Source organism: Eschrichtius robustus, chromosome 9, assembly GCF_028021215.1.
Source record: "Eschrichtius robustus isolate mEscRob2 chromosome 9, mEscRob2.pri, whole genome shotgun sequence".
Classification (NCBI taxonomy): Eukaryota; Metazoa; Chordata; class Mammalia; order Artiodactyla; family Eschrichtiidae; genus Eschrichtius; species Eschrichtius robustus.
In genome coordinates this window covers 52,615,468-52,633,690 of record NC_090832.1, presented here as the reverse complement: position 1 = coordinate 52,633,690, position 18,223 = coordinate 52,615,468, and the positions used below count along the sequence as shown (strand labels likewise).

Here is an 18,223-nt window from a genome sequence, read left to right as displayed (position 1 = left end):
ACTCAGGGGGAAAAAATGCCATATCACTGCACTACAAATTAGTTTGCTTCTAATTTTGCAGGCTGATGACCGCACTGCCTCAAACCAAATCTTTTCCCTGGAAATGGAATGATTGCATGACAGACTCTATGAACCATGAATATGTCAACAACTCATGGACCAGGCCTTGCTTAGCAATTAGTCTTTGGGGGATTTTATTCAGAAATCAGACAACAGTATACCAGAGCTTGTTGGGGATTTTATGATTACCAGTCATATCTGGAGCATAAGTCTGGGTTAGTACAAAAAAAATTCATAAAGGAGGAAGAGATGTGCCTAATAGTGGCAATCAGTCATACACACACACACACACACACACACACACACACACACACACACAGTCAATGGGGAAGACTGAGAAAACGTAAGATATAGTGAAAGCCCCTAGGAGGCAGCAAGAAAATATTTCTTAGACTTCTACTTGTAGTCTCTCCTACAGTCACTCCCTGTAAAGAGACCACTGTTTCCCAGACTTCAGTCATTTGAATATCACCATCACATTTTTGTTACAGCGTCTTACCACCTGCACTATGATTTCCTCAATACATTTTATTAACTGACTCACTTTAAAAGCCTTTCTTTGTTTTAAGCAGTAGTATTTGTGATATCCTGGGCTTGTTGTGCTAGTAAAACTTGTTTTCTTCTCTTACAAAGGAAAAGAAATACAGTAGTTTAAATATTGAAAATATCTGCATACCACCTAACATTATTCTGAGCATTCCCATGACATGGGTAGCAGGTGCTACAGGAGCTGCAAGGACCACCAGTCTGGCTGAGAATGATCTGGGCAGATGTGTGACCTCAGGCCTCATGGCTGACACCCCCATTACCATTCCTCCATCCAGGGACCACAAACCATATCACATGGAGGGGAATTTAAATCAGGCCTGCGCCTCCCCGAGGACAGCAGTGCGGGAAGGCTGTATCACAGCTGACTGTTGTGTGAGCCAGGATGTTGCCTTTTCATCGTGAGAAGATGGCCACTCACATCTTTCCTTTCTTTGAGTAACGGTATCACTCGCGAACCATTATGTTGCAAGAGTAAACAACACCCCCTTTCATGTAACAGTGATAGGGAACAGGTCAAGATTGAGCCTGGCTCCTGACTGTCCAAGTTCACATGAGGGCATCACATTTGTAGGTTAGCGCTGGGCGACCCACCCAGTGTGGATCTTGTAGGCTGTCAGCAGTACCTTTGAAGAAATGGGTCACTTTACAAGCTTTATTAGTACTGAGCCTGGTTTAACCAGGCAGAATAAGCATTTGTACCAGGATACCAAGTGCTAGGAATCCACATGGCTCTGCAGTCATGCTCTGGTTTTTAAATAAATGATGTCCTTTGGAAACTTAGGAGACAACCAAAAAAAAAAAAAAGAAAGAGAAGAAAAAGAAAAAAGCACTGAGTCTTCCCACCAAGAGCTGGCTATCTACTAGGTCAGAAAGTGGTGAGGTACTGAAATTAAGATCAGACCTCAAGTAGCTCTGTGAGGTTCAGGGTGTGTCTAAGTTTGAAGGGATGTTTGCTTCTGATATGAACATTTTTCTTATACTTTTATTATAGAAGATGATGTGTCAAATGTACAAATAATGTGTGCCTGGTGCCAGAAAGTGGGAATCAAGCGCTATTCCCTGAGTATGGGAAGTGAGGTGAAAAGCTTCTGCAGCGAGAAGTGCTTTGCGGCCTGCCGACGAGCCTACTTCAAGAGAAATAAGGTAAGAGCACCATAGAGAGAGGCGGCCCATGCAGGCCTCACCACCCCGTGCGCATGCGCCTCTTAGCTTCTAGCCGAAATCACTGCGCACCCCGTACTTTTATGCTTTCTGTTTTGTCTGTTCTCTTTCTCTGTCACGCTTAACCCTCTGGAATAAGGAACCCTCTTCTGATGTGTAACCTGCTCTTCAGTTTCTCTTGTCTTGGTGTTTGAATTCTGAGAGGGTGAATGAATCTGATGAGGACACGGTGGTCGCAGCTGGTACCCTAAGTTACAGTGTCTCTCCAGCAGTTGAGTGCTAGACCAGGGTCCATGAAAGATAAGTGGTAGAGATTTCTTATCAAGGCTGAGAAACTAGCCACAGAAGCATGGCCAGAAAGCTTTAGTCCGCTCAGCTTTATACTTGTTCCCATTGCGAATATTGCTCTGGCTCTTTCCAAAATCTGATCCACAAATTCTAATCAAGAAAAACGTCAAGTCTCTCTTGACACCTTACATTAAAGTTGATTGATATTGAGAAAAGATGAAATAATGAATACATGAACCAACCTTGCTCACACAGTCAAGCGTTTGTGAGAAGCATGGTGGATGAACACAGGAACAGCCATAGTTATGGTTTCTTTGTTTGTTTGTTTTGTTTTGTTTTAAGACATCTCAGATATAAAAATGTCCTTTTAGAATAGCATTAGCCACCATTGATGGGAAATGGAATGCATGATGTTTTTACAATCAGCACACACATACACACACAGCTAATTTCTTAATCTTTTAAGAACCGCTATTGCATTTTGCCGCCAATTACTGAAATAAATTGCTAGTTCTTGATTATTTTCCATTGATCTGTAAATCTTCCTTAATTCATAAAATCATCCACATTTTGCTAAGCATTTCCATTTCCATAATACAAGATCAGAATCTGTCCTTCTTTGAAGCAAACAATTACTACTTTTTTAAGTCTGTTATTTGTAATCCTGAAATGCTAATTTTGTGCTCACTGCATTGCAAGAAGCACTGTTGCAGCAAATTATCTCCTGCAAATTTGGGTCACATTATTCTGCCAAAAAACATAATGCCGAAAGAATTAGGCTGCAGAATTCAGCGGGGTGGAATTTTAGTAGCAGTCTCTAAGAATTAGGCTCATAATCTTCACTGGAACAGGGAGGCAAGTAAGGAAATTGTCTGGAATTCTTTTGGGACAGTCAGCAGTTCACTTTCCCTTGGGAGGGGCCGGTGAAGCTTCAGAGGAGGGTGGTTAGAGCAACGCATGGGAGACACGTTTTGTTTTAATATAGGGGGATTAAAATGATCTCTGAGACCCTGGGGCTCCCGTTTTTAATGCTGAGCACTGGGGTAACAATCACAAGAGTGGACCCAGTGCTTTCATCTTCAAAGCCTTACTTACCACAACAAAATACTTTGCATTCCATCCCAGAAGATGGCTATAGAACAGGGGTTTTTGTCTCTCTATGATTCTGAAGGGTTATGCGTCTGAATCTTGATGGACTGCCTGTAGTGAATAAAATCAAGCAAGATGAATTTGTCACAATCCCGGTGATACATGTTACACTTTGCATAGTGATCCAACTTTTTAAGGCTTTGATGAAAGGCACCTGATTGAATTTGAAAAACCGGTTCATAATAATATATATATGTATAATATATATCATATATACAATGTGTACCTATTTGTAATTATAAAGTTTAAGGTCAAACTGAATTTAAACTTCCACAGCATACAGTTTTGAAAAATAGATAACTGGGAGCCAAGATAGGAATTAGTATTTGGAATACTTATAGTAGGTAAAATCAGCAAGGGGAGAAAGACCATTACTTTTCACTACCTGCAAGGAGTTATTGGGGTAGTTCTTTGAACATCCTGCAGAACCTGGGAGTCGCAGTGGCTTGAAGTTTAGCCAGTGACTTTGAGAGCTGATCCCAGCAGCCCATTAGTGTACATACAATACCTGTCTTCTCTGCAATCTTCATGCTTATTTATGTATTCCAAAGCTCTGCCACACTAGACATTCTCGTTTTTCAAATAGAGAAATAAACTGGTCACATCGCTTGCTGGATTCTTTTTCTTTTTTTTAATTTTAAGAGTGTTATCTCTGCAACAATATCCTATTGTGTTACAATAAACATGTACAGCTGCTGCATTTCTGTTAACTGATAGGATTTTGTGGTCATTTCATTTAGGGCTTGGGTTTCCTAATGGATTGTATTAGATACCAGTCTCCATCCTGCCATTTCTAAGAACTGCTGTAATAAGCCCCAGGGTGTTCCCCGCTGAAGACAATAGCAAATAGCTACTTCTGTTCTTGTATCATTTGACAAAGTCTTTAGTCCTCATTATTAAAACTGTGGACTTTCTTAATCTTAGAAAGAGGGCAGAATTCTTCCCATCCCTACCTAAAAGATTTTCTGGCTAAATTCTACACTTTTAAATAATGAGAACTGGATGGAAAACAGTGAATAATGTGTATGCAGAACAGAATTTTGCCTTAGGTATAATGTAGAATCTAAAAAAACATGTAAAATTAACTATGCTGTAAATTATGCTTTATAATGACAGCCCGCTTCTTGGTGGATAGCATGCTGGGATCTAAAAATGGTCTCTAAGTTGAACCCAAATTGCACGTATAACTTTACAAAGAAAAATCCTAGTAGAAAAGGTAGCTAATTAGGAGCAGTATTCAGCTGACCTCTGTTTTGTGTCTGAGCAACACCTGCATTTGTGAATGTAATTTGGACAGCTGTGCCTGTGCTTCCCCTGCTATCCTCGTCACACATGCTTGGGGATAGAGGCAGGAACTGCTTTTCTGCTAAAAACAAGGACAAAAATAGCCCGGCTCTCAAAATGAAGGCCCACTGAAAATTGGCTCTTTAAATTTCATTTGCTTCTCAAACCTTTTTCCAGAGGTCTCTGTGTTTGTTTGATGGAGTAGGTTAAGAATGTCACATCCCTCTCTCCTAAACCCTGGTGCTGTGAAGTAAGGTGGGATGGACTGAAGCCAGGTTAACCCTTTATGGCACATAGGTTATATTTTTAAACCAATTTGAAATTTAATTCGAAGAGTAGTTTGGATTACTGTAAGTATGTACGCTTTCTTCAGAATGCTTCTGCTAGAACTGTGAGTCACAGCTGTATTCATTTAAGGAACCTAATTGCTAGCGTACACAATTCAGGATGTTGGCTCTAAGAAGGGTACAGTATTAATTCATAATCATATTTCGTAGAATCCTTATCCCTATCAGGCTCAATTGCTGACTCAAAAGTGTTTGCAACAATGGGTAAGAAAAATACTTTTATAGTCTATGGGCATCAGCCGAACAATGGGATGTCAATCTCATTACTTGATGCACTGGAGACTTTTCAGGGAACTAATAGCTCATTCTTTTCCCAGCCCCTTCTTGAGGCCACAAGTAGACAAGAACTTGAGAACATTTCTAACCTAGTGATTTGCCTAGGAGTTGGAAAGTTGTAGACTCCTTAGTGGTTTTGCAAGAGATGCTGAAGTGTTTAGTCCAACTAATACCAGTTTTACTCTGCACAATAACAGACACTTAAAAATATTCTTTCCTAAGGGAGTGATGCCTTGTAACCATTATCCCACTTAAAACAAGAGTAACAAACAAGATCACAAATAGTAGTCATTTCCAAATATCCTGTGTTTGATCTTTTTCCTTCTGCATAGGAAATATCCTGTTGTCTAAACTGATGCCCACAAATCAAGCAAGAAATCAAAATTCAAGACAGATGTCCAACGCAGGCAATGTAAAGAATGATTGTTTTCTTTCCTTGTTCAGATACCAAATTTATAGTGTTCTTTGTGGATTAGTGGCATCAATACTTTAGTAATAGACACAAATTCCTAAGAGTACCAAAGTTTGCTTCCTTGTTCTAGTTTTTCCATAACTTGAGACAAGAATAGATGGAAATACTTCTTCAATATCACAGTGTTGCTGTTCCTCCACAGACTATAGGGGGAAGAAACCTATGTAGATAATAGATAAGGATGAATTAAAAATAAAAAGGTTATATAGATAGAAACAACATTTGCAGATGATATCATTAAGATCTAACAATCATGACAGTAACAAATGTTCAACGAGGGGACTATTGTATAATAAGCATTTCCTTTACTTTCAAACTATATCCCTGGATACACAGCATGTATCATCATATTATTTGGAGTTACATTTTATTTAGACTACTGGTCTTTTTATTAAACTTGAATATATCCTGGGGAAGATTCTCAGTTTCAGACTTAATTACAGAACCTACTAGTGCAAAAGAAATGTGTAACAATTGCCTTGTTAATCTTGTGATTAACCTGTCTACTTTTTTTCCTTTAAACACCTGCAAGGTTTAATTTGCAAAATGGCTATCATTCATGAAGGTTTAGGGAAGGACATTAAATTACTTGTAATTAATGTCCCCTGACTGCCTGAAGCTCAAGCCACAGACTTGCTTTTGCCAGTTGTTTGCAAATATTCTTGATTGACAGGAATGCTTAGGGAGCACTGGATTTCTTCCTGTGGATTCACCGTGATTTTATGGGGTGCCAGTGAGCCTGTTGGGTCTGTCTACCTGCACCCTGCCCTGCGGGATGATTGCTTTGCTTCTGCAGTGTCTGTGCTGCAAGCCTGCCCACTGCCTGCACATAGCATGGCCTCTGCCTTTAATCTGCAGGCCAGTGGCTGAGTTAGTTCCCTATTGGTTGCAGCAAACGGGGGTGTCCTCTGGAAGCTTTGGGGAAAGAACAACAAACCCACCTGTTTTCTTGTTCTGTCATATTTTGAAATATGGGATGGAATATTGATGAGCTGCTGCAAATGAGAACCTATGAGAAAAGCACCAGCAGAGGGGAGGGGCGGTGTTGGTCCTTTGAAACACATTCAGGTTGAGGGGTAGAACAGGAGAATTCTGGCCAGAGAAATAAGATACAGGTCAGGTTAAAGTGATGCCTGGGCTCTTGAAGAAAGGCAGAAAGCGTCCCAGGACAGAGCTTCTGCAGGCCAGATGGGACCCAATGCCCTAGGAAGCCATCGATCAGAAGCCTGGGGGAGAGGCATGTGATCTTGTGTTTACCAGAACACTTGACCACCACTTGGGAAACACTGGTCTAAGGAATTCCCAGAACACAAACAGAATGGGGCAAGCGAGTCTGTACTGAAAGAAAGGAATAGCAACCACGTCTAGTTTTGAATGGGCTACATTTGGGGAGGTTGTGGGGGAAACAGAGAAATAAGTTTAATCTGTTACCCAGAATAGATGTCAACTTCTGAGTAACACTAGATATTTTAGATTAAATGTGAAGAGATGATTAAAACTCCAAATAGCTTCAAGCCCCAATACTATTTCTTTCCAACGAGCAGAAGGAAGAGGGAGTACTTTTCATAGATCTGAATCTGGTCACCTGGAGAGCAATACACGGGGCTATTGACATAGATGCTTGAATGTTAATTTCTGTCAGTCTCTGGCCATCCCGGTGATAGCTCCTGCTACACACTTAAAGCAAGTTTTTCTCATCTGAACTGCCGGTAATTATCCAATCCATCTCAAAGGCACGCTCCCTTTTAACATTAAGCACAGTGTCAGATTGCATCAGCCGCATTGTGCTCTGGTGACTGCGGCTGCAGAGTGATGAATGTGCTTGCTTCGAGTTCATAGTCTGGTGTCTGTTTGGGTAGTGGGCAGTTCAGGGAAACAGATGATCAGGAAGGGATCTAGTTATTTGGGACCTGCATTCTCCTTATTGATCCAGTCATTGTCTTGCCGACTTTCTCACCTTGCTGCTAACAGTGTTCAGGTTTATCTGAAGAATGAGCTTTTAAAGAATTATCTAATGGGTCATTTTCGTGTGCTTCTCCAGTCATAAGCTACGTGCAGCACAGAGTTACTCTTTGTGCCTGATTTTAAAAGGAAGGTGTCATGAGACCTTACTAGTAATGACTAGAGGGGAGAGAAGTTTCTAAGAGTGCTTAGTGCACTGTCTAGATAAACCAAGAGAGATGATGGTGCATTTTCGTGGGATTGTAGTTATGCTCTGTTAATTCAAATGCTTTGTTAAAAATGTTAACTGTCTAAAAAAGTGCATGCATAAGACAGGCCAGGTGGCTTGCTATGAGATATTTTAAGATAGTAGTTTGAGTCCAGAATTTCTCTCATATACTTTTTCAATGTCTGGTCATAAAACCTAGTACACCCAAGAGGGCCATATGCAGGAGATGCAAACTATAGACACACCCGTGTTTATTTTTATTTCTCCCCCATCTCAGTACCTCTGGATAGCTTTTGTACACATAAGCAAAAGTGTGAACTAGGCAAGCCACGTGCAATTCAGTGTTCTTTGGACTCTTTGCTCTTTGTTCTTATTATCACAGATTAGGAAGGAATAAAGAAAGTCTTGCTACAGAAGGCCACTTAATTTCTGCCCCAGCTGCTCAGACTGAGAATGGGAAATTCCCTAAGTTACAATCCACTCATAGGGTGGCCATGCACACAGCGGAATCTAATGTCTCCTGACAGACTGCCTTTGGAGGTTACAAAGCCAGTCTGTTGCATTCTCTGTAAACACAGGCTGTGGGCCAGAGCGGGGCACTACTACAAGCTCTAGAAGGCAGATCAATGGTTTAATGAATCCATAAAAGATGCTTGAACTCTGCTGCAATTTACTGAGCACTCTAGTTAAATGAAACTCCTGTAGTCTTTAACAAAGATAGAGATAATCAATGGCTGGAGATAGAAGCCAGTGTCCAGTAATCACAACCTCTCAGAATTTGTGTTGTTGTCTCATTGCTAACAGAGGGTTAGTCAGGTCCAGCCTTCGGAGCGCACCACATCTATGTTGATATTTTCTGAATGTTTGAGCTGAATTTGGCCCGGAGATGACGTAAGTGTAGTAGCGTTACTTCTGTGAGAACTATTTGTAAAAGCTATGGAATATTAATTAAATTAACATTTTCTTAAGGCAGTGAGATTAAGCTTAAGAATGGCGAGCTTGACATGTGTTGTCTTTGTAAGGCATCCTGATGATGAAAAGTAAATAGGTGAATAAAATTCTTTCTTGATTAAGTCCTCAAAATGTCAAATTGCATAGTGTTAAAAGAGCCCTGATTAATCCTTCTGTGGTAAAATATTCCTCATTAGTTTGCTATGGTTAAGGGTTAACCTCTCCTATTATAAATTCAGATATTAATGTATTTTCTGCTTAACTCATCTTCTAGTAGAAGAAAATACAGTTAGTAGATATATATTTTTTACTTCCAAATGTGCCTTGGAAACATTATACTGATTTATGAGAGAGCTTTGGAAGCATGTAGAAAAATTCCTTCATAAATATGTTGAAATGTATTTAAAAGTATTTAACCACTTTTGACTGTGGAAAAACAACTGCCTTGACTTTGAAATTATTATTTTTTTCCACAGAGATAGTAGAATTTATGACATAAATGAAAGACTTTGCATCCAATTTTTGTCACACAAACTTAAACTGAGTGTTTCACTTTCTTAACTAGCTAATTAGTATAAAGAGAGCAGGCTTCTACCCCAGTAAGTATATTTTGGGGGTTCAATGTGTAATAGGAGTTTTGAGGTATGATGACTGCTAGTCTGCTTCACAGGCCTTTGCCAAACATTCCGTGATAAAGTGGTGATTTCTATATGGATCCAATAAATGATGTGTTGTCTTGTATTCTGTTCTGATAGAATGATTTCATATTACTTAAAATATGGCGAGCAGTTCTGTGACTGCACATCCAACTCTCTAGAAGAAGAACCTTTGAAGGCCCTGACACTTTCTGTGATCATTTGTAGGATTGTATGTGTCATAAGTTGGAGCAATTTAAGTTGTTGGTGTCAAAGGATTTAGAGATACGGAGACCCAGGAGTAGGTGAGATAAAGCTGGGCAAGTAGCTAAAGACAAGGGGGATTTGTCCAACCAGAGATGAGTGCCTCTGTGCTGCTATTTTGTTTGTTTTTAAGAGGAAAAAAAACAACCTTGTTACTTATTCATCCATTCATTCTTAGAAAATAAAATGAAAGGATATATTAAGCTCCTATAATGTGCTAGGTACTGTTTTAGGTTTGGTGGACACATCATTGAACAAGAGAAAAATCCTTGCCTTAAAGGGACTTGCATTCCATTCTCTAAGGGAGATGGATAATGTACAGGTTAAAAATATGTATATATCTAACACAATTTCAGGTAGTGATAAATGCTATGAAGAAAAAGCAGGGTGAGGGGTTGGCTAGTGACGAGGTGCTGTTTTGTATCTGATGGCCACAGAAGTTATCTTTGAGGAGGTGATGTGTGGGTAGGGATAAAATGAAGTGAGGGAGCTAGTCAAGTGAAGAGCTTGTAGCAGAGGGTTCCAGAGAGGAGGGGGAGCAAGTGAGAGGCAGAGGTCCTCAGGCAGGAACAGGCTTGGCATTTTTGAGCAACAGCAAGAAGGTCAGAGTGTCTGGAGTTGAATGATCAAGGTGGTTAGGGGCCAGATCATGCAGGCTGGAGAGGTAATAGTTTGGATTTCAGAACTAAGTGTGACGGCAGCTATTCGAAGGTGTTGAGTAGGGTACGTGACATGACCTGATTTTTGTTGTTGATTGGATCTCTGTCAAGGAAGTAATACGTTTAAGATCCTGGATGGAAAGAGGATTTGGAGAGTAAGAAAGGCAACAGCATTCCCATCAAAGTTGGGTGTGTCTGGCAATAGAAAACTAAAAATATCATATTCACTGAATTATTCATTGGTAGTTATGAAACATTTCCCAGTAGCAAAAGTGTGTTGAACCAATTTAGGTTTCTTTTTCTTTCTTTCTTTCTTTTGGCAAACTGTGGGAAGAAATGAACGGAGGATGGACGTTGCTGGTTCAATGTTCTGACACAGCAATTTTCTTTCTGTAGGGTTGACAGGGCTTGCTCCCAACCTAGTGGGGAGGTTTAGGCCTCAGGAGGCAAGCTCAAGCTCCACGCAGAACCCAACTCTTGCCCTGGGAGACCTATAGCATATGCAGGTCTTCTCAAGCTCTACCCCTCAAAGTAGCATGAGGCAAAGGAGATGGTAACTTTGAAGGGGCCATCTTTGGATTAAATCACTCTAAAGTTTATTTTATTCTAAGAGTAGACCTAATTTGGTGATTACGTACTTTCAGGGTGTATCAGGATTTTGAACACAAATAACAGAAGACCCAACTCAAACTGATTTACACAATGAAACGCATCTTTTATCTGATGAAACTGTAGAGTCCTAAGCTACAGTATGCTTCAGGGTAGGTTGGTCCTGCAGTGCAGTGATCTTATCATGGTCTTATTTCTTCCCATCTCTATATTCTTCTGTATAGAGTGTTGGCCATATTACAGTGCAAGCTCCCCAGAGGCCATGGGATGGCTGCTAGCAGCAATCAGGGCTATATGCCTCCTTGTTCACATCCAAAAGAAGACAGAGTGCCTATGCCCTAGCATTCCGAGCAAGAGTCTTGAAATTCACACTCATTGTCTGTGCTTAGGTCACATGCTCATGCCTGAATTTGGGACTATGACCAGGGCAATGGATGTTTGAATTAGCCTGAGCCAATCAGGGCTTCCTTCTGACATTGGTGTTGGGCTCATTTTCCTCTAAAGCCCATGGGAAGCTGGAAGGGGGAAGAGAAGCTACCAGAATGAAAATCTGGAAACTGTTTAAAGAGGGAAGAGGTCAGAGTGATGGCTGACGGTAGGTGCCAGTAAATGTCCACTAGAGAGGAGAGGTGATCTCATGAGGTTGAATTCTTTATGCAGTGAATGTGTCATGCCCATCGACTTTTGTCATGTGGAAGGACTTTGAAACCCACGTGTGGATTGAAAGATAAAAACGTGGTTAACATTCATCACAGGGCCCTTAGATGAACTACCTCTTCTACCCAGGACCAGCTGCTTTGACAAACCCAATAATTAGAATGTTGGTTTTAGTGCCAGGACCAAAGTGCTGACTCTTTCTATTCTTTTTGGAGTCTATAGAACATGAGATTGCACAGAGCTAAGACAAAGGGATTGTAGTTAGCTGTTAGATATACTCATTTAGGAAGAGGAACAAGGGTGCAGTTAGAACAGCAGATAACCCAGCATGTAGTTTAATCAGTGTAAGTGGCTTGGGAGATGTTGGCCAAGGACCATATTGAATGTGGGGAGGCAGATGCCTGGGACTAGATGGGTGATGGGGTAAGGCTACTGCTGTTCCCCATCAAGAGTTAGCCTGCTCGCCCACATTTAAGCCACTTTCTCTGTGGCTGAAAACTGTGTCTGCTAAACAGAAGGGAAAGGAGAGTGTTCAAACAAATTGTGATTTAGTCTGAGGCTGAATACATCAAGTTCAGGTGGCCAAAAGAGCAGAGACCTTGGAGGCTGCAGCTTTCACAGTAATTAATTAATTAATTCAACAAATATTTGTCAAGCAGCTACTATGTGCCAGACACTGCGCTAGTCATTGGAACTATAGTGGCAAAAAACAAAAAACAGCAACAAAAAAACCCCCTGGTTCCTGCCCTCACGAAGCTTACACTCCAGTGGGGGACAGATATTTATTTAAATAATAACACAGATGTGAAATTGCCACTGTGGCAAGTGCTGTGATGGTGTGGGCACAGTGCTGTGACGGCCTCTTATAGGGAGATTTGACTAATCAGGAGATCTGAAAGTTTCCCTGAGGAAGTAGTGCTTGAACTGAAATCTGAGAGATGAAGAGGCGTTAAGTAGGGGAAGAGGGGAAGGAAGAACTTACTGGGCTGAGAACACAGCAACATGATTTCCAATCCTGGCCCTGATTTGCTCCTTCTTTGCTCATTTCAAGTTCTTTTGGAAGGGATGGAATTTTACCTGCAAACAAGAAAACAGTTGAACAAATGAACATTCCCTAGAACCATAATCTCACTTATCCAATTGTTTGTGTGTCCATTTAGTCATTCATTCATTCTACCAACCATTGGAGATTTGTTGCTTGCCTTCTAGCCTCTGCCTTCCTTGACTCTTTACTCAACTTCATAATTACAGAGTTAGCACGTTAGTACTAATTCATTTCAGGGAGTAAACTGACAGCTTGTAACTCCTGGAGGCAGAAGCATTTTGTAAACAAATAATAATAATAAAAATAATGATAACAGTAAGAACCCAAGTGTTTTTAGTTATCAAATGTATCAGAAAAGCAACAGTGACCACAGAGAAAAGATTGGGTAAAAATGCCCTGATTTGAGAGAGAGAAATAGTGTCATTATTGTCTGACAAATGTTGTTAGATGGTTGAAAATAAATGGGGTAAACTACTTTAAGATGGAAAGATTTCCCCCCAACCCCCCACGATGCTGAGTGTGGACAGATGTGTGGTTTTGTTATAGAGAGAAACTATAGAGCTATGTTAATATTAATGTGAGGGCAGACAGGAAGTTTGGGTGATGATAAACTCCACCAAAGAGGAATGCTTATTGACACTCTGGAATGCTTATTGACAACTGTGGTAAAATGGAAACAGAGCAGCACGTCTTCTGGCATGCGAACAGAGGGCACTTCTCATGGCACACTGGCGTGGCGGGAAGGGAGGAATCTCTGCCCTTTCTTTGGATTCTTTGTTTCAGCCTGGTATTTCATAGGATCAGAATGACACAGTCATAGGCATGTGGTGATAAATAAAAAGGCAGGTAAGTAAATCAGATTTAATATTCCTGGGTTTTAACTGGGTGATGTGGACATGGCTATTCTAAATGAAAGGGGTCTCCATCACTCTTCAGGATGCCAAATGGAGGAGATGACCCTTATCAAGCTTAACCATACCTGCACCTGCCTCAGATGACTGTGAATGGAAACCACAGTACAGTTCAGCTGGAGTCAGTGGCCCCCTTTCCAGTTCCAGTAACTTCTGAAAACTACGTATAGTGACAGTCATTTCCAAAAGAGGCTGATTTTAAAACTGTGATGAAAATGGCTAACAGCAGGCTGAAGGTTAAAGTAAAAAACTTAAAAACCATAAAATCTGCCTGGAGGCTATTTAAGCAAACTGTTTTCGAGGCACAGATGGTTCATATACCTCTGAGCCAAAAACAAAAAAGTAAAAAAAGGGACAGTAAAGCTGGCGTGATTAAGCAGACAAGTATGAAAGTTTTATTAGTACTAAAAAGGCATCCTTTAGAAAAGTGAAAAATCTGTCTCCAGAAACTCAGAAGACATGTTAAAGACCAATGGGAAATGGAGAGGGCAAAAGGATGACATTTCAAAAAGCAACCAAAGATGGTGAAAACACACAATGTGTTTATGTACCTTGGGTATCAGAAACTGTGCTCTAAGGAGATCAGAAAGACGTGTGAGAGAAAGACATAGTATGTGGAGAGTTGGGCTTCCCTGTCCTGTATTTTTGATGCAAAACAGTTTTCATAGGGATTTGCTGCAACTTAAATGGTGATTTGAATCTCCAAGAATCTCCAAGAAAAATCAGCTGAAGCAAATTTGAGAAGCTTAAGTGCCGTGAATCAGAAGGTCCAAAGCACATGAAGGAAATCAATTATGATGTCACTGTTAGTGTTATTAAAAATGGTAAGCATACCTGAGAACTGGGAAATCACTGGGTGGGAGGGCCTCCAGCCTCTTTTGAGGGTACCCCTGAGTGCTTAAGTATGCAATCCTCCAAGTGTATTGCTCTGCACCTGCAGTGCAGGGGCATACATGTATACATACACAGAAAATTCCTGGATTTTAGATTGGTGAGCTTCTGTTATCATAATTTTGAGAGAAGTCAGACCCTGAAGAATCACAAAACAATACAGAGTTTGTAGGGTCACCATTTGAGAAGCCTCCTCTGAGGAAAAAAATAGTACTTGTGTCTTGAGTTAACATTCAATATAAACCTAACTAAAAATGACCAAATACGGCCTTGCAAAAAGTAAGGTAGATTTGGATTTTCAAAAATCCAAGTAATTCACTTAGAGTTTGGCTGACTCCCTCTGAAGGGACCCTTGAGGAAAATAAACAACTGAAGGCAAGGAATAAAGCCTTGCCTTGGATTAAGAACCTCGGTAAGGAACGGATGATATTCCTCAGAGTACAGTTAAATTAATAGCATACCATCCCAGGGGTTTATTATTAAGAGTAGTGTCACTTAACATACTGATTGCTTGTTTGGAAGTAGATGTCAGGAAGGAGGAGAAGGTTGTTTTTTTCTGTTGCTTTCATTTGAAAAACCACAGAGGAATATCTCCCCTCTCTCCCCCTGCCCGCACTACCCCCAAAACCCCTGCTCTGCAACTGTATAAATATAATGAGGTAACCTGACATCAGATGCAATTCCATTCACTGAGCTGCCAGCTAGCATAAGGAAGCAAAAAGTTTCAATCTCCGTACTCCCTGATATGGGCTGTCTCTCAGCATCTCCAGAGAGGGGAACTTGGTCCTCTGTGAAGGGGGCTCAATTTTGTTCCTTACCTAGACTAAAAAAAAAAAAAAACCAAAAAAAAAAACCTTTTAAATGTTTGACTGCATTAAAGACAATTTTTTAAAGTGGACAAAAGTACATCAGGTTATATGCTGATAATCAAACCTTGTCCCATCTTCACAGGAAATGTGAAGTTCATTCTTCTTTAACCTGATTTTTATGAAAGGTTAATGCTGAACTTTAAAAGAGTTGACATAGAGGATTAAATATATTTTCATTAGACTCCAGGCTATACAAATATGAGACATAAGAGCCTGAAAAGGTATTCTGTTGAGGACAAAAGAACCAATAATAAAACTAAGAATTAGTACAGATAAATGTAATGAAAGTGTACCCTGCCTCTTAACACTCAGGGGTAACCTTTGCAGTTGGCCACCATGGAGAAAGACTGGGTCAAACTTTGTGGCAGATGGTTTAATACATGGTGCATATATTAATCCACCGAGGCAGCCCTGGAAATGCAAGCAGGTTGTTAATGATCGTGTATAGCAGTTGTGAGCTGCTTCTGCTCTTGCAGTAAGGTATTCAGATGTCATGCTTCAGGGTTCAAGTTGATGAGTTTCTAGGGTGGGAAAACATCTCCCCCTTTGTATTGCACTGCACAGCTGATGAGGCATGCTCCAGGGAAGGGGTGATTTAGACTATGTCAGGTGAATGGAAGGAAGAGAAGGTAGACTCACATCCCAGGTCCATGATTTAGTTTGACTTCTTACTTCTGGTTAAAGTGGTACCATTGAGAGTACATAGGGTATAAGGAATGTGTGAGTCAAATGTGAAGGCAGTGGACATCACTGCTGTAAATCTAGTGAAACTTTGAACCTGATTAGCAAGTCAACACTGATTTAAAAAAAAAAAAGAACCCCCAATCTTATAGCCTGTTAGCACCAGAGAGAGCCCTGTACCAAAGATATAATTTTCATTTTCCTGTATCCTGAACTGTTTAATAAGTAAAAAAAAGAATATTGGCTTCCCAAATTCCAGAGCATTAAAGTTGACGTAAAGAGTAAATTAAAAACAGATAAACTCCAGAGAATTAATTATGAAGAGGCATACTCCCAAGGCCAGGGGCGGAGCTCATAGAAATTATTTGTATTTATTGAAGCTTAAGTCAAGACAGCCAGAATTAAATAGAAATTTGGGAAGAGTTGGGTGAAAAGTTTAGATGCCTTATCGTGTTTCATTTAGGGCATTGTTTTGTATTAAATGTGATGAGAGAAGAAAATTAAAGTGCACCAAAGTAAACAGAGGTGAGATTAACATTTCCATTCCCCACAAGCAGAAGCCCCCTCCTTGTTCAAGCCCTTTTGCTCACTTCCTTTACATTTTGAATGCAGCCATTTGTCACTTAGCAAATATCAGTGAAATTTAATTCTTTATAACTATGAAATTCAACTCTGGATAAGGAGATGTTTGACACCCCAGGACCTGAATACTTGGTCAGGGGCTGATAATGGTGATGTAGACCTCAATTTCTTTCTCCCTATGTATGTAGGGAGATAGGAAGATATATTAAATAAAACCTATATCAAAGTGATTATTACAGTTTTCCTCCATCACGTGTACTCTCCAGGCATATCCGGGGCCTGGTAGCCACCAGGCTACCTGTTGCCTGTTGCTCTACACCAGCTGTGCAGGGCATGAGACGTGGAGAGGTGAGCCTCACTCACTCCTGGTTAGCCCCGCACCCATGGGGCTCCTCCTCTCCGCACCTGGAAGGCCCAGCTTACTCCTAGTGGGGACAGGAAGAAAGTTGGTTGCTTCCACCTTGGTTGTGGGTCCTGAAGTAACTCCCTCTGTCACTCAGCCCCTTCCCAGGGGCCGCTGCCAGCAAGGCCAGGAACAGTGGGGCCCAGCACTCTTGGCTTGGGCCAGAATACCGGCCTAGGTTGCAGAAGTAAAAGGCTGGAAAGAAGCTCAGGGATTTGGGTACAGATCGTGTCTGTGCAGCCAGTGAATGAACTAGCAGCTCAGTTAGCTTCTCCGAGGCTGGACCTGTCTCAGGGCTGGGTGCCATGGAACACAGAAATCTGAGACGTGGTTTCTGCTCAGAAGAATGTCTGCCTGAGTGTGTGCGTTTTCCTGTGCTTGCGTGGAAATTGACTTCATGCCGCACGTTTATTCCCTTACCCATTTATGCGGCGTCCACAGCACGCTGGGCATTGCTTTGTGGCTGGGGAGACAAAGATAAATAAGGAGAGGTCTCTGCCTCTAAGACTGTCATAGTTGAGTAGGTGAGACTGACAAGTAAACAGATGATATGGTGTGAGGTGGGCTGGAACAGATGTGGGTAAGAAGAACTGGGGACCAGACGGTGACTTCTCCAGCCCAGGGGCCAGGCTGTAGACACAAGTGAGCACACGTGAGAATGGAGACCAAAACGTAAATTCAGGAAATGATATGGCTGGGAACAAAGCTAAGGATGGTGAGGCAGGAAAGAAGGATCTGAGTCAGGAATGAGTGTTCCACATGCCACACATTAAAAAACAACTGTATAACCCTTATTGCAATTCCCACATTATGTTTTAACATTTTAAAACGTTACAGACTTTATAGGAATACTAAACATCATTTTGTCCTTGGGTTGGATTATGACGATTCTTCTGCAAGAGATAAAGGAAGCAGCAAAGGAGACAATAGACAGACAGGGCTCATGACAGACATGTGAAGAGTTGCATGCTTATCTGCATACTTCCTGGACTGTTCAAAATGAAAGTGCTATTAGAAGGCTTCTTCAACATCCTCCTTGTACAGAGGAGAAAACTGTGGCCCTGAGGAGAAAACTGTGGCCCTGAGTTGGTGAAGGGCAGATACCCCAGATTCTGCAACTAGGATGAGGTCTCGGATGTCAGCCAGAAGAGGAGAGTTGCATTGGCAGTTGTCTGAAGAGCAATGGAAACTGCTCTTCTTTCTGATTAGAATATCAGTATTAGTAAGTGCACATATAAACTTTATGAAAGGGCTTAGTATGCTATTTTTCAAACTTTTATTTACCATGAACCTGTGGTAAGAAGTAAATT

The 18,223-nt window shown here is 41.0% G+C and overlaps 1 protein-coding gene across 5 annotated transcripts in view; it reads left to right on the top strand.

Moving 5' to 3' along the window:
* SOBP (sine oculis binding protein homolog) overlaps positions 1-18,223 on the top strand; it is a 157,853-nt gene that overhangs the window by 40,578 nt on the left and 99,052 nt on the right. For all 5 annotated transcript variants that reach the window (XM_068551350.1, XM_068551348.1, XM_068551352.1 and 2 more), the window contains exon 4: positions 1,601-1,752. In XM_068551350.1, the coding sequence (XP_068407451.1) occupies positions 1,601-1,752 (152 nt within the window). The remainder of the gene's footprint in view (positions 1-1,600; positions 1,753-18,223) is intronic.